Source organism: Solea senegalensis, linkage group LG11, assembly GCF_019176455.1.
Source record: "Solea senegalensis isolate Sse05_10M linkage group LG11, IFAPA_SoseM_1, whole genome shotgun sequence".
NCBI lineage: Eukaryota > Metazoa > Chordata > Actinopteri > Pleuronectiformes > Soleidae > Solea > Solea senegalensis.
The window spans coordinates 2,369,828-2,391,822 of NC_058031.1; the positions used below are offsets into that span (position 1 = coordinate 2,369,828).

The 21,995-nt window shown below is 39.9% G+C and overlaps 3 protein-coding genes across 7 annotated transcripts; all 3 read left to right on the forward strand.

Annotated features, from left to right (window-relative positions):
* Nucleotides 1–1,280: 1,280 nt before the first annotated feature.
* On the forward strand, nucleotides 1,281–10,551 carry efhd2 (EF-hand domain family, member D2). Its single transcript, XM_044038929.1, has 4 exons — nucleotides 1,281–1,805; nucleotides 5,468–5,615; nucleotides 5,712–5,846; nucleotides 7,360–10,551. Exons 1-4 carry the CDS (start codon nucleotides 1,513–1,515, stop codon nucleotides 7,489–7,491), a joined length of 708 nt encoding a protein of 235 aa, XP_043894864.1. The 5' UTR covers nucleotides 1,281–1,512; the 3' UTR covers nucleotides 7,492–10,551.
* A 1,259-nt stretch (nucleotides 10,552–11,810) lies between these two features.
* LOC122776776 (protein FAM107B-like) lies at nucleotides 11,811–17,165 on the forward strand. 5 transcript variants are annotated; one of them, XM_044037479.1, is made up of 5 exons: nucleotides 11,811–12,027; nucleotides 13,416–13,675; nucleotides 14,706–14,808; nucleotides 16,130–16,271; nucleotides 16,394–17,165. In XM_044037479.1, the coding sequence occupies exons 2-5, from the start codon at nucleotides 13,564–13,566 to the stop codon at nucleotides 16,511–16,513; spliced, it is 477 nt and encodes a 158-aa protein (XP_043893414.1). In that variant the 5' UTR covers nucleotides 11,811–12,027; nucleotides 13,416–13,563; the 3' UTR covers nucleotides 16,514–17,165. The 5 variants fall into 5 exon arrangements, with proteins under 5 accessions (XP_043893414.1, XP_043893413.1, XP_043893417.1 ...); XM_044037478.1 differs by having other exon boundaries at nucleotides 13,419–13,675; XM_044037482.1 differs by having other exon boundaries at nucleotides 13,419–13,675; nucleotides 16,397–17,165.
* A 1,447-nt stretch (nucleotides 17,166–18,612) lies between these two features.
* LOC122777471 (trafficking protein particle complex subunit 6b) lies at nucleotides 18,613–21,595 on the forward strand. The gene is made up of 6 exons (XM_044038747.1): nucleotides 18,613–18,807; nucleotides 18,896–18,963; nucleotides 19,541–19,658; nucleotides 19,750–19,833; nucleotides 20,016–20,109; nucleotides 21,170–21,595. Exons 1-6 carry the CDS (start codon nucleotides 18,727–18,729, stop codon nucleotides 21,199–21,201), a joined length of 477 nt encoding a protein of 158 aa, XP_043894682.1. The 5' UTR covers nucleotides 18,613–18,726; the 3' UTR covers nucleotides 21,202–21,595.
* The last annotated feature ends 400 nt before the right edge of the window (nucleotides 21,596–21,995 follow it).

The window sequence follows — 21,995 nt, forward strand, 5'->3', positions numbered from 1 at the left end:
GCCTCAACTAAACTACAGTATCACTCCTCCGACACAGCAGTTCTCCCCTAAAACTGAGAATGACCCTTTCCATGGCCTCCCTCCTAAATCTCTGACACCTAGATTGTTATGTTGCTGACTGCAGCTGTAGCCGTCTGCTGCATCAGTAAACCCCAGGGCCTACAGTCTTTAAACAGCCTGACTGCACAAATGTGTGTGTGTAGCACTTGTGGGAGAGAAAAGACTCAGCAGAACCTGAGTGAATCAGTTCACACTCCTGTAACATGCACTCTAAAAATACTATAGTGTAAGTGCATTGTGAAACCACAGCAGCAGGTCAGAGGGCATCAGCTGAGGAGGCGATCATTAACGTGTGTGTCCACACATGCTAAAGAATGTGGCCACATACGTCCCCAAACCACCGCTGCTGAATGTGGTCTTTGTGACGGGAACTGCAGATGCATTTTAAGTCCATCATCAGAACTTAGAGCAGAACATTTGTGATGCCAGATCGGAACTGAAGTTTATAAACGGATCACTTTCCTTTAGGTTTTTGTGATGTGGTTAATAAATATATTTCTTTATGAAACAGTGGTTTTGTGTTTTAAAGGTCCATTGAGCAACATTTGGGGTTTATTGGCCAAAGTTAAATATTCATTCATTCATTCAACTATTAGATTTAGACTGTTAATTGTACTTCAAGCATGGGCCTTGCTTTACAGAGACCGCCATCTTGCACTACCATGTTTCCACAGCACCCAGAACTGACAAACTAGGTGTTTTCATATTTTGAAGTGAAACATAACTACACAAATAAAGACAAACAACATTGGTTCTGGTATGTGACGACTACTGTAGCTTCCTGAAGAGAAGAGAGGGATCAGTGGAGTCATCTGTTAGTCTTTTGGGGGATATTGCATAATTAATAAATTAATTTTCTTTTATTGAAAAGAAGAAAGCACTCAATTGAATCCACGACCTTCCAGTTGTAAAGCAACTCGGCCTACCACTGAGCTACCATGGCTCAATACTTACTATTCACTTTTTTTAATACTTCTACTTCAAGTACATTTTATATCAGAAAATTACTTTTCATACTTAAGTACAGAAAATATCATATACTTTAAGACTTTTACTTAAGTTATATTATAAAACGTGACTTCAACTTCTACCAAAGTCATTTTCTGCTAAGATGCACCTGTAAACAAAAATCTCCACTTGTAACGGAGAGCAGTAGACATGCTGGGGGCGGGGCTTAGGAGGTGCCTGTCTTTTTAAAAGGCGGGGCGCGGCAGCGCGAGACGTCTGATGAGTGCAACGTAGCTAATGAGCCGATACACAACATCCTGTGTGGAGACGTTTATCAGAGCACAAGTCTGAGTCCGTGCTGATAAATCTGAGCGTGGGACAACATTAACACTGTGTGTTTGTGTCGGCTACTATTTCACGAACACAGCGTCTGTGGACAGCAGCGAAGGAAACACAACTGAACTCTTAAATTAGCCCCACACCGCGCGTCTCGAGACGGGAAAAATGGCCTCAGACGAGCTGTCCCAGAAACTCGGCCGCCGGCTTCTGATTGAAGAGGGAGCGGAGGCGCCCGTGGCCGTGGACGTGGACGAGCCCGGACCACAGGGCGAGAGCGAGGAGAAGGAGAGCGCGGCCAACGCAGACTCGGAGCTGGGGGCTAAGCTGGCGCGAAGAGGGGCGTTAAACGAGGGCGTGGGTGAGCCGTGCCAGCCCAGCTTGAAGGTGTGCAACCCGTACACTGAGTTTAAGGAGTTCTCCCGAAAACAGATCAAAGACATGGAGAAGATGTTCAAAATGTGAGTAAGTTCACACTGACACTGACACTGACCCTCCTCCTTCTCCTCCTTCTCCTCCTTCTCCTCCTCCTACTACTCCTGCTGCTGCTGCTGCTGCTTCAGGCCATGTGATCTGAGGAGAGTGTGGAGAAGCAAGATTGCTCATATAAGGAAGTAGAGTAGGCTTGTTGCTTAATGTAGGTCACTGCTTTAATAAAACATGCATTGTATAGTTATATAATTATATAGGCACATCATCTGTTCACTAGTAGTTGTTAGAAATGTAGTACAAACATAGAAAAACAATGGCTGGAAGTAAACAGGAAGATTAGTGGGACAGTGTCATTTTTATAATCTTATAAGAAAAAACCTTAAAGACCGTACAGGAGCAGCAAAGACCTCACCATGCTTTATGAGTCAATAAGTGTAATAAGGGAAAATGTGACTTTATGGTAAAGAAAAGAATGAGTATTTATAGTCCAACAGTGCATTTCTGCAGCTTGACTGATTGCAGGGTGGGGACATTGTGCAATACAATGACAAGGAAGTGAGATACAGCTTTCATTTACTTGCAGGACCTGATTTATGTATAAAAACACTGTAGAATGATTCATCATTATGGGAGAACAGTCCTGCAGATTTTTGACTCTTTGACTATTTGCCATTGGTCATCTATTATTGCATTAACTGGCAGATTATCACTTCAACTTCACACAGTTTTTGTTCTCAGAAGCCTTTCATCCAAAAGTGAATTTGACTAAATGTATTGTTTTGACCAGTTGTTTCATGTGTCATTTAGTTTACTAATTCTCATATGCAATATATACATTTGCAGACACAAACCTCCCATTTGAGAGATGCACATTAGTTTGAGGAAGAAAGGAAATTAGCCAAACCAGCAGGTTAATGTAGATTCTTCTTCTTATTTATGATACATTATGTGACAATTAAGAAGAAAACCAGTAATCAATCCCAGCCTGTATGAGTGGACAACAGTGGACTGACAGCAGGCATTGTCCAACAAGTACAGCTGATGTACGTTGACCTTTCAGATTTCTTAGAAATCCAAAAATCCTTGCTTCCTGGAGTTGGGTGTGAATTTTTGACCTTTATTATCATTTTCAGTATAATGACATTTTGACATTTGTCCTCACACCTGCTGTGCTAATGTTCCTGCAGGGTGTGGTCTGTAATCTGAGTTATTATCCATCATTTTAAGATAATTAAACTAACTTTTATCTTAGGCCCACATTTTACTTCTCTTTTTTTTTTAAAGTAGTAAAAAGTACTTGCATACTAGGTTTGACCAAGAACCTGTAGAGCTGGTCTATAGTATAGTAGTAATTAATCTATAAACTATAGTAATAATTCAGTGATTTTTATGTGTTTATGGTGAATTGTGTTACATTAGTAAAGTAATGAGGATCAACAGGTCGGTCCTGCAGTGCTGCGGAAGTGATACTCGAGTTGATTAGGGTCACTGTCTTTGAAAGGAACCATTTGTCAACTTCCTCAACTCACTCTGGTATTTTAATGGCGGAGTGATGATTCAGAGTGAGAGTGAGCATCATGCAGGATGTTGCCAGTTAGTCATCTTCTTTTTAAGACCCATGCAGTCTTTGCTGTCACTTCTAGGATGAAGTGGACGGTGGTGTATTTGTTAAATACACCACAGTGCTTCTGTTTTGTGAAGCTGACCGTGTCAAATTAAGTTAAGCTGTGTTTGCACAACATGTTTTTAAAAACATGCTGGTACAAACTAGTGTTTTACACATACACAATAATATTTAAAAACCACAAAGATTGTTTGGTAGTATTGTTGTATAGGTTTGGATGGTCAGTGATTATGATAAACGTCAAAAGTATTTATGGTTTGTGCTTGTGACTTGTGAAAGTTGACCCACTTAATTGTGGTTTTTAACTTATTTATGGTTAGAAAAGCTTTCACACAAGTATTTAAAGTGATTATGTGTTTTATCTTAAAATGTTTGTTTGCAAACTGCGTATACATTATATTAATTCAATTTATATTGCTGCAATTGTTATTTAATTTATTTTATAAGCCTTATCTTCTGTCCTCTGTTCCTTCTGCTCTTCCTGGCTTTTAGTGCTGACACGTTTTCCTCCCTGAGGAGGGAACACTGACTCAAAGTGTTTTGTTTTTGCACGTCTGTGAATTCGGGCTCTTTTTCTTGGGTGATGCTCAGATTCTTCAGCTTCCTGTCATGTTCAGGCCTGTTCAGGCATTTTAAACGAGCTACGTACTTACACCCATTTTCTTTAAGGCCCAGTTTGAAGGTTCGACCCCAATCAGAGTATAGTTTGAGTATTTTATCATTAATTGAAATCTTAAGAATCTGAAAAGCTGCAGTGAAGTGTGTCCCGGAGTAAACTGAATGGACTGTATGTGATTACTGCAGTCTAACTGAGTGACAACTAAGTCCTGATGTCACCCATAAGACAAATCTGAATTTCCCCTTTGAAGCTTCCTGGAATTGCAGTTATGGTTGACACCACATTTTGCAACTGGAAAGTCAGAGGTGTCACTCACAGCCCGGCCCCTGTTTGGCAACAGAAGCTGTCCGTCACCTTGGTGTCCACTCATATCTGCCATACATTATTGTCTCTTTCCCCTAAATGAGGACAGTTTACAAAATTGACATCATCTTATATTGCAGAAGACCTGGAACTTGGGATTGATACCATTAACCTTTTTAGGAACATGTTTAATGATGCTATAAATCAAGTGAGAAGTAGAGCCTAATTTTCCCATAGACTGTGATCCACACAGTTCTTTCTGCAACTAGGTGGTAGTACCATATATTCTTATTTCCTGGTTGGTCTCAGATGGTCTATGAGGGTAATGCTGTACTAGTACCTTCTATTCACACAACAACAGTATGCATTCAATCCAATAATTGAAGTTTAAAAACGAGAAGACACATTCAGCTGCAGTACTCAATCTAATGTGAAGTTCAGACTAGTTCTGCAATTTGACTTATTCAGGGTTTAGAGAAGTGAAGTGACTTATTGTTATTGATGGTACACACCTCTGTGGTGCTGTGAATACACACACACACACACACACACATGCAGCTGTCCTTTTAAGGACATGCAGTGACTCATTTGGATGGTGTTGTACCCAACCTTAATCACAAGCAGTTCACCTAAGCACAACTCAAACGTAAGCCCTAAACTTAACCAGTTCCTTCAAAGATGAGGGTCTTCTCCACATTAGGACCAGGTTTTGGTCTCCATGAGGACAGAAAAGGGAGAGTTCTTGTTCTGTCCTGTGAACTCAAACCCCCATCTGTCTATATTTTCTGCATAAACCTTTTACAAAAATACATTTCTCAAAATAGATTTGAATCTGAGTCAAACAGTGAGCAGCTGAGATGACATTTACAGGTTACGAGATAACTCCTGGTACTCGTACGCGGTGAGGTCGATGTTTAACAGGACTGTGGGAGCATGAGAAGATAATGGTCATAATTGTGTGATTGTCATCTTAAGCTATTTGAGTGCACTACCCCTTCACAGGATGTTAGGCCAGTCAGAAAAAATAGCCTTTTCACGACATCTCTTAAAGGAACAGTTCCTCCCATAGAATACAGGAAATGAGGTCAGATTGAAGTCTGAAGCCAAGCAGTGACGGCTGTATTTTCACTCTTTTCCCTGTGAAGGTATGATGCTGGGAAAGACAACTTCATTGACCTGATGGAGCTGAAACTGATGATGGAGAAGCTCGGTGCTCCGCAGACACACCTCGGTTTGAAGAACATGATCAAGGAAGTAGACGAGGACCTGGACAACAAACTCAATTTCAGAGAGGTAAATGAAGAAAACCAGATTAGAGTTATTCAGGAAGGAGGTTATATTGGTCTGTTTCTTACACTCGTGTGCCTGTTCTCTTCCTGTACCCTTCAGTTCCTGCTGATTTTCAGAAAAGCGGCAGCAGGAGAGCTGGCAGAAGACAGCGGCCTCTGTGTCCTCGCTCGCCTCTCTGAAATCGACGTCTCCACAGAGGGAGTTAAAGGAGCCAAGACCTTCTTTGAAGCCAAAGTATGTTTCTTATCACATACACGCCCACAAAGTCACACAGATTAAGCCATTCATCCACACCCAATCCAGCATGTGGGCCCCGGACTCTGGTTATGGAGGAAAAAAAAATCTAGACTCAAATATAATGACCCAGCGTTATAGTGAGAATAGTTTTCAGACTGACTCGTCTGTACCAGTGATATTACCAGCTTCATAATGGATATTACTGAGAGTAGGGATGTCCTCATCTCGAGCTCAAGTATTGGATTGGAGGTAATCTGGGCATAGGAGATCAGCAAACACCCTGGTCACCTCTCCCTGAACTTTCACTCCTGCTGCCGAGTTCTCCCACATGCAAGCGACTGAAGACTGAAGAGTGAGCAGGTCCTTCATGTAGTTCAGCTGTAGACTGTAGCAGGACTTTATCTGGGACCGCTTCATAGTGGTTTGTATTTCATTTTCGCCTGTGATGATGTAATTGGTCATATTTTAATGTCTCATTTTCATCTGTCCTGCTCTGCCCTCCACTGCGACACACACAGACACACAGACACGTTGTTGTTGGGACAAACAAAGAGAGCGCCACATTCATATTTAGTACAAACACGGTCGAGTGTTTGTACTAAATATGAATGGAAACACTCTGGTATCAAACTTACATGTTAGATAAACACGTCGAGTCATGTTGTACACAAACACAGAGCTCTTTGTCCACCAGAGACTCCCGCTGTGAGGCTGAAGGCTGAAGGCTGCTTTTTATAATTTCTATCTAAACGTCACTAAGCAACATTATTTATTTTACCAACAGTGACCATTAAAAAATAAAAACAAAATAACAATGTTTAAGGCACATTTAAGAATTGGGACTCTTGGTATTGTGAGATTAACGTTAACAGCACTTTATACACAGCCTCTCTTGTTATTGTGCGGCACTCACAATAAGAGGAATAACTCAAAATATGCAGGGAGACAGAGATATTGTCTCAATAAAGCAAGTCGATCCCCTTTCCTATGTTGATAAGAGCATTAAAATGAGAAAAGATAATGGGACCAAAAGAAATCAAGGGACATTTAGAATAGATAAAAATGCGAGTTAACTATGACATTAATGTGATTAAATATTTTAATCGTTTGACAGCACGAGTTCTTATAATTTATGCTTGAACAGGAAAAAGAGTTAATCTTGAATTGTTCCATTCTGGATAATTGTGAGCTTGTGTGCAGCTCAGTTCTGAGTCAAACCCGACTTTCTGATTTCTGTGTCTTCCCTAACCTGAGCCTGAAGCTAAGTCATTTTACAACTACTGAGGTAATGTTAATTTAAACCATGGGAACATATTGACACCACACTCCACAATGTCTTGTAGAACATGTTTGAAGAGAGTGGTCCTCAGGGGAAGACACCTGATCTGAGTCAGATGGGCGAGGCCGGGGTTTTGGACGTTATAGTGATGTTTGAGCTGATGTTTCCACTCCTCTCTCTCTCTCTCTCTCTCTCTCTCACTCACACACTCTGTGTTTTCCCGTTGTTCAGGTCAAGGCCATCAATGAGTCCAATAAGTTTGAGGCAGAGATCCGTCAGGAGCAGGAGGAAAAGAAGAAGCAGGCCGAGGAGCAGAAACAGAGACGAGCTGCTTTCAATGACCTGAAGTTGGCTTTTAAATGACCACCTTTCTCTCTCATCTCAGGACGTTTTCACTCTCTGTGCTGCACTAATGACAGAGTGTGTTTGAATGCCCGGTGTCTGTCAGACAGTGTTCTGAGTCGACCCAAAGTCCCGTACATTTTTCACCAATAGTCTATAATACATAACGGAAAAGAAAATCAGCAGGAAAAACAAAATTCAGTGATTCATTTGTATATTTGTATCTCTATAGCTCAGTAATGCCTTCAAACATCAGTATGCAACTAAAGCTGAGCTAAATTTATGGACAAGTCTTTGTGTCTGCAATTTCAAAGAGCTCATTTTTGTTACCCAAATATCCACTCTGTGGCCACTGTGCTGGCACAGTGGGGGGTGCTGACCCACAGGGGTCAACGGATTACGTTCCACAGAAGGAAAATCTGATCTAGTAGAGTTAAAAAAACAAAAATGACAGTGCCCTCTTTAAACTGTGAGGTATATGAAAGGATTAAGCCCATTCTGCCTTCCTCAATCCTGTTATACCTGAAGGGATAAACACACACACACACACACACACACACAGCCACCATCTGTACCTGCAGTGTTTGGCTCTTAAATCTCAACTGTAGCTAAAGTTACTCAGGAGCTTCGACTTACCTCCTGAGTAATTGTGTAGACTTCTGATGAATGCACTTGTGCGTCTGAGTTATATTTCATTGACTTCATTCATTCCGTAACTTGTCTTCTATCCACTGTGACTCGTTAAATGTGTTAAATGGTGAACAAATAGCAGCAGAGTTCTCACAGTTTTTTTTCTTTTTATTTTTCTACACTGGGGTTCGGGGCTGGGTACGGAGTAGATTTTGCTTGTGGTCTGGGATGGTACGTGGTGGTGGTGGTGGTTCATTTTACAAGCTGGTCATTCACAAGCTTCATTGCTGAGTTCTGGAGATGTTGAGTCTGCTCAACACAAACCGTCAGACCACCTGAAAGCTTTTTAAATCAGTTATCCAAAAAACAAAATCACTTAAACCACTTTCAGACGTGCACTTAACTCCAGAGATTGTCCGCTGGGGCTTTTTGTGTGAATGCAAATGTTCTCAGGAGAATCTCTGGAGATTCCCTGCATGATCCATTGCTTGTTCATCCTAGAAGCAGGACACTCACCCTTTCACTCTGAAACGCAGCACTCTTGGACATTAAATGGAAATTCCAGTAGAGGTAGAATTCTTGTAGGAGAATCCTGTCTGAAAGCGGCTTCAGGTTTCATTCTCTCTGTGGTTTAATGGTTTGCACTCGTATAGCAAAGACTCAGCAATGAAGTGAGTTTGTAAAATGTCTGTCTAAACCTAAATGAATGAATGAATGAATGGATGAATCCACACGAGGTTCCATATTTTAAAAAGTGCTCTCACTGTATGAACCCTCCCATGTGCCGTTATAGCAGCGTGTGTTTAAAAGCTTCCACAGTTCAATCACTGTTCTGTCACTAATGTGAAATCCTTGTTTTTCTCTCGTGACCCCGTGACCCTCGCTCGTGAAATCCTTGAGTTGTCTGGGATCAGGTGAATCTTTTCTAGCCAGGAGATTTGCACATTTTTTGCACTTCCACGGTCATTTGATGTACGTGTTAACTCAAGAGCTCGTGTTTCAAACGTTGATGTCACTGTTAACGTTCATGTGACGCCATCATCATCATCGTCCCGAATTCAAAACATGGATAATCCCAAAGATTGTGTGACGAATCGTTCTCGTGAGCGTAATTACTTTTAGACTGAAGATAACACGGATAATGCACTGCCAGAAAATGTGATGAAAGATAACCAGGCAGCAGACGTTCAATTAAAGAAAAACAAGCACTTAAACTTACAGATGACAATCGCACAATAACCCATACACATTATTCATTTAGTACAGTGTGAGATAACGTTGGTCTCACGAGTTTTAATGAAGTGATGAACAAATCTAAGTTTAGTGAAAGGACAGACAGAAGTTTTGCAGATCAGACTGAGATGCTGTTGTTTAGACCTGATGTTGACATCCGTCCCTGTTCTGCTGTGTATGCAAACACTCATGGACATCGTTTATGTCCACAAAGACCTGAAGATGTTGTTTTATAGTCTGTTGTGAGCCTATGTTTGTGTTTTAGGCAGATCATGTAGGATTAAGAGGGGGTTGCTCCGTTGTAGGGCTGCAACTAAAGATTATTTTCTTGATTGATCGAGTGCTTCTTGTGTTTACCAAATCTGGAAATGATGATGTTCCTATGTCCACAAACCAACATGATTCAGTTTTAATGTTTTCTTTGTTACTCACATTTAAGAAGCTGAAAAATCTGAAAACAAAGAGTTTACGGTCATTATGTCACACATTCACTTCACATGTATCAGATATTTCTTCTTCTTAAATGCTGTATACAATCCTAATGACTTGTGTATGTGTGTGTGGTGTATGGGGGGGTTTCTAAATTCAGATACTAGTTTTTATATAAGTTTATCTCTTTATATAATCTCAAAGATTTGTCATTTTTGTCGGGAACCTATTAATTTTGCTTTGTCGGTTGGATTTCGTATCTTAGATCTTTGCTATTGAACCATTTTGTTAACGTATGGGGGACAAACGTTTGCTTTTTACTACGTTAAATAATGTGCCAGAGCATAGTTGTCGTGAAAGTGAAATGTTCTTAATCAACAATCAAACAAATGTCATCACAGTATTTTTTTAAATCTGACTTGACTGTATTTCAGATTTAGTCTGGACTTAAATGAGTTATTTTTGGTAGGAAGGGCTCCGTTTTATATTTGCAAACATTCCTTTTTTGTATTTCCTTGATGGTTCTTTATTAAGCTGTGTAAACAAAACAAAAAGGGCAATTATTTTAAATATCATTCCATTAAAAATGACACGCAGTGATGTGGAGTTGAGTGCAAACACTGGGTTCCATGATTAGTTTTTCCTCTGAGTTCTCCTCACACTTCGTGACTGTTTTTCTGAAGCCGTGCCAAATGTTGAAACTACTGTCACAGGCCTTTTCACTCTACAGCAACACAAATGTAAACGGGAACAATGTAAACCATGATGAATTATAGTTATTTACAAACATGTTGTCTGATGTCAGTGTTTTCTTGTCTGCTGCAGTTCTTATTGTGTCCACTTGAGGTCACTAATGTGCTTCCTGGTTGTGTAGCAGTGAGAGGTTGATGAATCTGCCCGTGTAAAAGCCACAGTACTGAGGTTACTGGCATGATCACACATGCGATATAGTGACGCCTGACCATGACACCAACAGGAACTGTGATGGCGTATACAGTACTTCTGTGTTTCTATGTGAATTTGTGTCTGTTCGTTCTGTAGCAGCATTGATGAAGTCAGGCACTGATGCAGGACGAGAAGACCTGGCTCACAATCTGTTCCAGTTCATACCAAAGGTGCTCGATGGGGTTGAGGTCAGGACTTCCACACCAAACTTGTCAAGCCATGTCCTTCCCTCAAACTGTTGACACAAAGTTGGACGTGTCTTGATATGATGAAGAGTTAAGATTGTCCTTCATTGACCTTAATTTAATACTTAACAGGTGTGACCAGATACTTTTATGCTTACGGTGTATGCGTGCATCAGGATTTTTCACAATGAAATGTGGCCTAAACATCCGTCAGTGTGGATCTAAATTATGTAATGATTTGAATGAGATTCTTCATCTGGATCAACTTAAAGAAAATCACGCTTTAGTTTGTCTGCAGTGTGACACATTTTCCGTCAGTCACTAGTAACACACAGCACTAGTAAAGCACACACTGGCTGAAAATGCCACCGAGTGCTAACACAAACTTCCCATAATCACAATCAAATTTTAATTAATTCAAGATTTTGGCTTCTCTCAAGCATCATCATCCAGTATTGAAAATTGTGTGTTCTACCAGTACTTTGTACTGTAATGTATCGTGGGAAAAATAGTTCCTTATTGAGTTTGGTCTGCATCTGTCATTAAAATACCTGCATTTTATCAGCTCACCAACATACAGTCAGAATGATTTATTTTGAAAGTATATATTGATTCTAGGACCTTGTGAACTTTTTTTAAATCTTTTTTTGTGTCATTTGTTAACTAAAAATCCCTATCTGATGCAAAAGTTAAGTGATTTAACTGTGTCTTAGTTGAGTCTTAAGCAGATTGCTGCAGAATCACAATGTTATATTCATATTGTCATATTGTCCCATGCCTAATAAATATTAATGTAAGCATATATTAGTGTGTACATGCCCTTGCAGGTCAGCAACCTCTTCATGTGATTGTCATGGAGAACCTATTGTTGATAATATGATGTTTTTGTTTTAATCCTGGCAGCAGTGGAGTGGTCAGTGCTGACCAGTGTGATATAACAGGGCTTTGTCCTACTTATCAAACTGTGTCAGTCCGACGACTGACCAGAGGAGAGACAGAGAGTGAGTGCGACATCCAGAGCTCTCAGGTAACACTACTCTCCATAGTATCAGTGTGTGTGTGTGTGTGTGTGTGTGTGTGAGCTCCACACGATGGCTAAAGTTCTCTGACAACATGAAGGACCAGTACGACTCAGGTAGGACTCGAGCCTGCTCTCATTTTCCTTAAGATTCTGCTGTGTTGGTCTGAGGTGTAACAGGTACAACCTCTTTAGGAAATACACACAGATGCAGTTTGTGGGGCATGTGTGCATTTTAGTATTTCTGTACCATTATCATTGTGTTATGTAATTCTCTTACAACAAGAAACAAAGAAACTTAAAGTGATTAAAGTGAAAACAGATTATAGCCCCTAGGTGCTGCTTTGAAAACCACTGACACTCCAAAATCCATAGAAAAATGTTAGTTACTCAAGTTCAAGCAAAGGATTTTAAACATTTAAAAATTAACCTGGACGTCTTATTATTATCATCATGATTGAAGATACAAAGTAAAACAAGCGCACCCTGAATAGCTGCCTGCTACACGCCTGCATGTTCAGTCACAGCTGCTACTGCTGCTGCTGTTTCCTTCACCAGGCAGCTCAAAGTTTCCTGGATGCAGTCTCTTTTGCTCGCTCTGTTTCTGTGAGAGAAAAAAGTGGGGCTGGGTTAGAGTTGAACTATTTTGGTAGTTATTTAGAAGTCCACTGGGGGGCGATAGAGGTTCTGCACTGGAGCGTTAGATTATCGTACACTTAAGCTGGCATAGTTTAACTTTTTGTTAAATGGCTAAATGATGTTCCTGATGGCAGCCATGTTTAGGGTCAGTGGCGTACACAGACATTTGGAATGGCAGGGGCAAACAATTAAAAAGGCACCTACTGCGTAAAATGACAGGGGTAATTACTGTGCACCGGTGGGGCAGATGCCACTAGTTGGCTTCAAAGTGCGACCTGTGGCCAAAGGCAGCTCGGCCCCGCGGAGTGAGTTTCATGTGGAACTCTACACATTATTGTTTAATTAAGTAAGTTCAAGTTGCGTTTTGTCACCTTTTAAAGTGCTGTGTCTTAGACGATATACAAGAAAGCCTTGCTATGTTATTAATCATTGTTATTTCAATGAACTGCTGATTTTTTTTAAGGTCTAATATGTCACAGAAAATTAAAAACTCTACTGTATGTGTGATTTAGTTTTGGTTTTGTACCTGATGCAAGACGCAGGTGACAAGAAGCATATTTGTACATGATCTACCTGCCCTGATGTATGTCGAGGGTGTATACAACTTTCATCAGCTTTGAGTTTCATTTACATTTGAGTGGGTCAAGCCTTTCTTCAGTTTACACAGTTTCCAGTTTCTTTCGTCTCACACTGTGTATTTTCTCCCTCCTCTTTTCTTTAATCACTGAGTATCAATGCTTCTGTTCTGTGGAGAGTTATGTCCTACACACCTGCTCACTGCTTTCTACTCCACCTAACGCCGTCCACACTCTCTGATTTCAATCTCTCTTGTTGTTACACCGACTCTTCCTTCGCTCTCTCTGCAGCAGCAGTGACCCAGTATGACGGAGAACCTGGGGCTCCACGTTAGGTCCTCTGGTCCCTCAAGACTATTCATGCACCAAGAGCCAACTCTGCTGCCCCCGTCTTTCCACCTCCTTCCAGACCACCCTGCCCTCTCTGCTCTAGGCGATCATGTCCCTCAATGGTTCACTTCCTAACAACGGTAATCACGCACACATGGACGTCCCGGTGGCCCCGTCGTACAGGATGATAAACACAACACAGACCAACAATCACAGAAAAGGTCAGTTCAATACGTGGGAGGAGATGACTAATCCCAATTGTCCTGGGATTATAATGTCAGTCATTACCTTCCTACATAGTCATTCAGCATTACTCATGACTCTTTAGTTAATTAAAGGCAGTGTGTCATGTTTGTCAGGATTTAGATTCAGAGAAATCATAAGTATGTTTTTATAAGTGTATAACTGCTTTAAATAAAAAATGACTTGGTATTTGTCACCTTAAGTATGGGCACAATCTGCAGTCCTGCCATTAGATGTCACTAATTCTTACACACTGGTCCTTGAAATATCACTGTTCAATTTGTTTTAAGTGGGGGGAAGATGGAGAACCCAAAGAAAACCCACGCACACACGGGGCGGACGTGTGTGTGTGTGTGTGTGTGAGTTTTCTCCAGGTTCTCCGATTTCCTCCCACAGTCCAAAAACATGCAGATTTGGGGATTAGGACACATTGGACACTCTAAATTGACCGCAGGTGTGAGTGTGAGAGTGGATGGTTGTTTGTCTCTATGTGGCCCTGTGATGGACTGGCGACCTGTCCAGGGTGTACAACGCCTTTTGCTCTGTGTCAGCTGGGATTGGCACCAGCGCCCACAGGACCCTCATGTGGAGGATAAAGCAGGACAAAATGAGTGAGAATTTGTTTATATCAGTAACATTCTCTCCCCGCTACAAGTGGACTGATAATGCTCTAGGTCTGTGAAATACCTGGATTCATGGAGCTCTAGTCTGTGGCCAACAAATCCCTTATCTTATCTGATGTGTCTCAGCTTCCTCTGACTCTGACACTATAGCTGAAATCCGTATTGATGACATCACAGTGTTCAGTCTTCATCAGTCCGGTGTCGGGGAGTCTGTGTCCACTGCAGACCACCTGTTGTTCAGTCTGAGCTGCGTCTCTTGAATTCAGTGAAAGTCCAAATGTGGATAAGGGATTTGAGTGGATTCTTACTTAAAAAGCAGATTTGAAGCAGGATGTGGATGTGATCAAATGCTGCTTTTTGTAATTTGATGTGATTTCTTTATCAGGCAATGAAGTCCAAGCTGAAGCCCGCTCAGGTCATTCGACCCCCGTCAAGTCTCTGAGAACTCACAATGAGCTGCACAAGGAACTGCTACTGACCCACAAGAAGTACAGAACAGTCACGCCCTCTTTTCAAATATGATTCTATTACAAACATGATTTACATCTTTGTAGGAAAACAAAAGAAGCATGTTAATATTTTTGTAAGCACCTCTAGTATTCTCTCTCTCTGTGTCATTTGCTTCTCAAGTATAGCTCTCATTAAGAATACATGACAGTCTCACAAACAAATGCAATCATACACCCTCTCTCCATGCTGCCGCAGTGCTTTAGTGCATGGGAACCTGAAGCAGAGTAAAGTGATATGTTCATAGATAGACGGACCTGGTTTGCCCCAGTGAAAGCACTGGATCTTTTGTGTTGCTTCGGTTAATCTGACCTCAAAGTTTACGGACTCCAATCCAGAGAAACATTATCACATCACTCAGTGCTTGAAGTAAGTGGGGGAGAAAAAAAACTAGTGCCAGTACTCCCATTATCCATATGACACATGTATGTGTGTCATTAAACACTAAATTATAAAAAATAATATAAGATACCACAACTTCTTTTTACTTAAATATTCAGACTATATTAAAATAACTAAAACCTACATTTTTGCCACCTTGTATATTTAGATTATTCAATATTTCCAACCAAGTGCATGTGAGAGTAACATTTACTGTGCGTCATTTCAATTCTAAGATTAACTGCTGCTTCTTCTTTGAGCCTAACAAATGCAAATAGACATTTATTCCCCCAACAGCAGTGTTTTCATTTTTATTATTTAGTTTAGGTTAACTGTCAATTCTAGAAACAGAATCTATTTCAATAACTTTATATAAAACAATATAAAATAAAAGCTCTAAACTCAATATGAAATTTTGATTTTATTTCTGACAATAAACAAATAATTTAAGATCAGGTTTGGTAAAGATTTGGTAAATCATCTGCCGGGCCGGGTACTAATGCTGGCGGGCCAGTTTTGGCCCATGGGCCACCAACTGCTGACCACTGATCGCCACAGCGAATCATCTGCCTCTTGTTTAACAATAAACGATTAAAACTCAGACAATAGAAACAAACGCTAGACTTTAAAACTGCTGGTACTTAAATAGTAAGATTTAAGCAAAAAGAAAAAAACAGCACTGACCCACTTCAAGCACTGACATCATTTAAAAACTGAATCTATGATAGAACATGGTTCATGTTTTCTTTCCATCCTCCATCAAAACAGCATGGACATGGTATAGCCATGTAATTAATATGTACCATAGACATACTTTAATATATTGCAACGTTTCATTTTTGATGTCCACCTGAATCATCACATTTAAAAACAAAAAATACACCAAGACAAATGAAGCTGTTTCATACTCTGTTGACTCAGGGGTCTGGCACTGAGCAGCAGATCAGAACTTCAGCAGGTGCTGGAGAGGAGGAAGAGGGTGCAGAGTGACCAGGTGGACGAGGGACAGAGCAGGACTCCTCTGGAGGACGTGCTGCTGAGACGTCAGCAGAAACAACTGGAGGTTAGAGACAGTTTATTTATGTAAAGGCAGTTAATGCTTTTAATCCATGACACTGAAAGAAAACATGATTTCAAGGTTTTATGAATATTTAGTACCTAATGCTTTTCATGTTCTTCTTTCAGAAGGAGAAGAAACACGGAGAAAAAGAACAAGAGGAAGCTCAACTGATGGAGTTTGTCAGAGTGAGACAGAACCTCAGAAAGATCCACTCGGTGATCCAGAACAAGGCCGGGAACTTCTAGAATGCTACAGAGGAATGCAGTGCACCTTAAATGCATCACGAACTCTGGTTGAATTTGACATCCTCTGGTTCTACCCTGCAAAAGTAACAATGTATGATTAATGACTGTATAATGCATGATTTGTAAAACATGAAGATACACAATCGGCATGCTGATGGAGACAGTTTGCTTTTATATCTGTTCAAAGAAGCTGCAGCTCTGGGCGTCACAACATTCACTTTGTTTACACCGCCATGTTGGCAGGAAAAGGTTCTTTCAAGATGTCAGAGTTCACTGTGCTCTTTACGGCTCTGGAGGGGATTTTCATGGAAACTTAACATACTCCAGAGAATGGTTAAATAAAATAATAAAATAATAAAAGCATGTAAAATAAATGAGACATTAAAGCTAGTAAGTGTTGGATTTGAGCGCGTTTTATGGCAGTGATCCACCTCTGCTCTCTCTCGGGATCTTTGTGGATCCAGTACCTTTGCTTTTCCCTCACTGTATTTGGTAGAACGGGCGGTTTCCTGCCAAAATGGTGTTGTGTTGGCGGGATGTAGATAGCGTGACATCAGCGACCGGCGCTCAACAGCAGGTTGTGGAAACCAACATGGTCTTGGACTTGTAATTATTATCAAGCTTTTATTGTGTTTTCTATTAAAATGCTACATGTGTTATTGAACAATAGTTGTGTTATTATTTAAATATAGGTTCTTGGTGCATCTGCATCTAAGGGGAAAAGTTTCACCCACAATTTGCAAGGTTGGTTTTGGAATGAAAAGAGAATATAAAGAAATTAATTGATCCAATTTACATAATTCCTAATCTGAAGGGAGCTGGAGCGGCCCAACACACACACACACACACACAGAGAACAAACTCCACACAGAAAATACACTTATGGGTGATAAGGTGTAGAAATCAATTTTAGTTTGTTGCTTTAGTGACCTTCTTGTTGTGAGGCAACAGTGTTAGTCATTACACCTCCGTGTGGGCATTATCAGCAGAGAAAACAAATAAGTAAATAAATATTATACTGTATACCAGCAACATATTAGCAAAATAATGTAAAGTACAAAGTAAAATGTGTGCTTGAGGTGGTTAAATGTAGTATATTTATTTACAGTATGTTAAACACTCACTGTTGCATGTATGTTACATACATACAAACACATGCACATGTTTTTACGTCACACAGTGTCCTGTAGCGCCTACCAGAGGTGGAGTGATGAATATTCATCTGTTAAATTGAGTGAAACAGTCTTGAATCGTGTTAATACTGCTGTTATGAGACAGATTCAGAATCCAGGTCACAGGTCTCCTTCCTAATCAGGAGCTATTGAGTTCACCTGTGATGTTGTTGCACAGCTGAGGGCAATCAGGCTGGCTGAGCTGGGAGGTTATAAAAGCCTGTCTTCAGCGAGTCAACCTCACAACTCTCACCATTCAATTACTGTGTGTGTTTAGTAACTGTTTGACCACTAAATTGTGTTAATTCCTAGTGAATGACCTGTCTGGTGTTTTTGGGCTTTGGTGTTCTTGATTATCTGTCTGTGTACCAACCCCTTTTTTTGTTGAACAACAACTCTCCATGTTGTCCTGCATCTAATTGTTAGTTTCAGTATTAAATTAGTGTTAAAAATACACAATATGCACTAAACCTTGTTATTATTGCCAAGGTTCTCAGTGGAAAAATAGCCCAGCCAATCACATAACTGAAATAGTTTATGTCTTAATATAATTTTTAATTCAGCATAGATTTTGTTTGTGTGTGGTTGGCTTCATGGGAGACACAGTTCTCTTCCAATGAGACTTTGATGAACATTTATAAAGGTTAACTAACTCCATGGTGATGTCATGATTGGACTTTTGTAAATGTTAAATCTCAATATAGACGAAAGTAATAATAAATATTATTACTTTATTTGGCTGTGAACGTAGTGAAATAATATTATGGAAAAATACAGATATGGATTTATTTGTAACAGTTCTATGTAACCATGTGTTATCTTATCCTAACAATCCTGTTACATACACCTCCCTGCCAGGTGATGGCGGTAATGAGTCATTAGTAACTATGGTCGCCCCTCCCGTCGCCGGTAGTGTCCTCTCCTGTCCTGTCCTGTGTTTGTGTTTATTTGTCGGTCTGTGCTGTGATGTAGTGATGTCAGCTCAGGATTAACAAAAGGCACAAACAGGACAAACTTCAGAGGAAGATTAAGAAGAAGAATATGGCGGACGAAGCTCCTTTCCAGTTTTTACACAGCGAACTAATACAGTACATAACAAAGTCAGCAGAGAGCGGAGACACGGTGAGAGTCAGTCAGTCAGGAGGTGTTTACGTTTTACTGGCCTGTCATTCATCAATTCATTCATTCATTCATTCATTACTTTCTTTAGGAGAATGCCAGGAACATCACCAAACTGGAGATCATGGGCTTTAGAGTCGGCCAAGGACTAATAGAGAGGTAGCTATGATGCTAACTGCTGCTAATGTTTGTTCCGACTGTCCACTTCACTGTGACCGGACATAAAATGGCCTCCTGCTTCTTATGTGAATGAAGTGTGTTTGAGTCATTTCAGTTTGGGTTCATGGTTCATTCTTAAATTCGTTCAAATTAAATCTCAATATCTGTCAGAAAAATGTAATACATAAGAATAAAGCTGATTTCTGAGAGAAAAAAATCCCATTATGCCACCCAATAGTCTGCCCAGTGTAAATGTACTGTCAATAAATCAAAAGCAATAAGATATAGTTTAATTTGCCATGGGTTTTGACAGATTTCATCCTTTTGTATTTCTTAAAAATGAAATTTCAAAATATTATGGTAGTGTCATAGCCCTTTGTTCTTGGATTTAATTTCTAATCATGGAACAGACGTAACACCAAACTTATTACATTTGAAATGTTATGTAATTATGTCGATTCAATGTTGGGCTACAACTTCCTGTTAATTATGATTCCATTGTGGCAATAATCCTTTGATTTAAGTAACGTTTAGCTCCTGGTTTTTATTTATGCAGCACTTTTTCCCCCATCCTTAGACTAACAAAAGACACAGTGCGGTTCAAAGACGAGCTGGACATCATGAAGTTCATCTGTAAAGACTTCTGGACGTGTGTGTTCAAGAAGCAAATCGACAACCTTCGCACAAATCACCAGGTAACCCTGAACTCCTGTCATTCGTACAGTTGGCTGTCATTGTCCAGTCGTACGTCGACAGCTGCTCTCATGCTGGTGTTGTGTGTTTCAGGGCATCTACGTTCTTCAGGACAACAAGTTCCGATTGCTGAGTCAGCTGTCGGCTGGTAAACAGTATCTGGAACAAGCTCCAAAGGTATTCTTCACTAGACTCAGACTCTAGGGATTTGTTCTGGAAAGCTCTGTTTTAAAGGAGCTTAATAGCATTTTATCAAACAAGAGTCCAATGGGAAATAATATTGTTGCCTTTTATAACAATACAAAATACTCAGCTGTTAGGATATTGTCTAAATACATGGTTGACTGTGTTTTTCGCAGTATCTGGCCTTCACCTGTGGTTTGGTGAGAGGAGCTCTGTCCAACCTGGGAGTGAAGAGTATAGTGACTGCTGAGGTGTCCGTCATGCCTGCGTGTAAGACAATATTACACAGTTGATGTTTTTAGCTGTATCTCTGTACTCTGTAACATTATCCATATATCTTCTAAAAGCTTGTGATTTTGATGAGCTGCTGTATTTTTCATGAACATTCTAAAATGAAAAACAAGACTTCATTATTAATCATGAGGTCCTGGAATCACTGGAAAGGTTCAGGCGCCCTCTTGTGGCACTTCAAAATAAATCCAGCATTTCCAAGTCACCAACATGACATTTTAATAACTTAACCCCGTTCTGATAATGGAAAATTCACCGCAATCAACTTAATGTGAGTGCTTTTAATTGTGATGCGTGATAATATGATAATAATAATAATAATTATTATTATTATATGTTGTGACATGATCCATATCGAAGATACAATGCTGGTTAATGTTTTTGGTGGCTTAACAAAAGATGTGTCTCTTCACATCCAAAATAATTCCACCTCCACAGACTGCGCTAGTAAAGGCAAATAGAAGAATATAGATAAACTTCAGCAGGAGTATTATCGGAATGTGAAGCAGCCTGGACTGGTTTATCTTTTCCAGCCACTAGATGGGGCTGTTGATCAGAAGAGCAGAGTAATACCACTGACAGGAATGTTGTTCACTCATTATCACATGCACAATACCATTTATCAAAGCAGCTCAGTTACATTTTTAACATTATTCTTGTCTCTGTTTGTTGACCTTCAGGTTTCAACTTCAAAAAACAGTTCTCTGCACTTTCTTCATGAAACCTTGGTCATTATTTTAGGCTGGACCACAGAACGTGGCCTTAGTGCTCGAGTTCTTCCATGGATGCTACTGTAGAAGTAAAAGTACACTGAATAACCACCAGGGGGCAACTCAGCTGGTTGCAAAGGAAGTCTATTTTGAACATGGGAAAATGAGTCTACTTCTCACATGATTTATTTATTGCCTGTTTGCATGAGGATTCAAAGCCAGTTTCGATTCTTATGGGTGACGTCACAACCAGTTGCCACTTGTCTCGGACTCTGTGTTGTGCACTAACACATGTTTATTTCTCTGTTTGTTTGTTTGTTTGTCTGCAGGTAAATTCCAGGTCATGATCCAGAAAATGTAGCGTCTTGCGAGGCCGTACCAACTGTTCACTCACTCGTGTTTTAGAGGAAAGAGCGTTTCCTGCTGGCAGACTGTCAGACTCTTCAAAATGCCTTGATGATTATTTCTGACTGAGATTGATTTTTTTTTATTATTATTTTTTAAATATATATATATGTATATAAAGTCTACACATTTCTCACTAAGCAAATGTCACTTTGTGTCGTATTCAACTGATGGACAATGAACTACAGTATTTGGGGGAAAATGACTAATTGCAGCTTATCTGACAGAGGACTTTGTTTTTAAATAAATATGCTTCAAATCAGTATTCACTGAGTAGAAGATAAAACCTGATACCATGATAATATTCTCTGTACTCTAATGGATAACATTAAAAACATGAATTGCTTCCACCATGTGTGTAATCCATTTTTTAATTTGTACAAGTTGTATTTGAATGTCTTTTCATGTTGTATGGCTTCTCGTTTAGTCAAGTAAAAATATTGTTTTCCTGTCAGATAACGTAAAAATGATTTTAATAGATTAATTTAACGATTTAAGATATGTATTTCTTTTCTAAGCCACAAGTAATCTCCACTCAGAAGTGCAGATGCTGTGTTTACTGACCTGCTGTGAGAGCACACAGCTGTGCCAACAGAGCTGTTTCCATGGAAAGACACACCTTCATGTAACATGCAAGTGAAAGTTGTTGAAGCTGTAGTGTGTTTAATTTTTTAAATATTCACAAATATCTACTACCGTCAAACCACAATCAAACACCAAGAACTGTCCATGAAAACCTTCAGAAGCAGA

Bases quoted from the DNA above. Each gene is read 5' to 3' on its own strand.
- LOC122777471 (XM_044038747.1), top strand. From the start codon at position 18,727: ATGGCGGACGAAGCTCCTTTCCAGTTTTTACACAGCGAACTAATACAG. The intron at 18,808-18,895 runs GTGAGAGTCAGT...TACTTTCTTTAG, and splicing joins CAGCAGAGAGCGGAGACACG to GAGAATGCCAGGAACATCAC. The intron at 19,659-19,749 runs GTAACCCTGAAC...TGTGTGTTTCAG, and splicing joins ACCTTCGCACAAATCACCAG to GGCATCTACGTTCTTCAGGA.
- efhd2 (XM_044038929.1), top strand. From the start codon at position 1,513: ATGGCCTCAGACGAGCTGTCCCAGAAACTCGGCCGCCGGCTTCTGATT. The intron at 5,616-5,711 runs GTAAATGAAGAA...TGTACCCTTCAG, and splicing joins ACAAACTCAATTTCAGAGAG to TTCCTGCTGATTTTCAGAAA. The intron at 5,847-7,359 runs GTATGTTTCTTA...CCCGTTGTTCAG, and splicing joins AGACCTTCTTTGAAGCCAAA to GTCAAGGCCATCAATGAGTC.
- LOC122776776 (XM_044037479.1), top strand. From the start codon at position 13,564: ATGTCCCTCAATGGTTCACTTCCTAACAACGGTAATCACGCACACATG. The intron at 14,809-16,129 runs GTACAGAACAGT...CTGTTGACTCAG, and splicing joins CTGCTACTGACCCACAAGAA to GGGTCTGGCACTGAGCAGCA. The intron at 16,272-16,393 runs GTTAGAGACAGT...TTCTTCTTTCAG, and splicing joins GTCAGCAGAAACAACTGGAG to AAGGAGAAGAAACACGGAGA.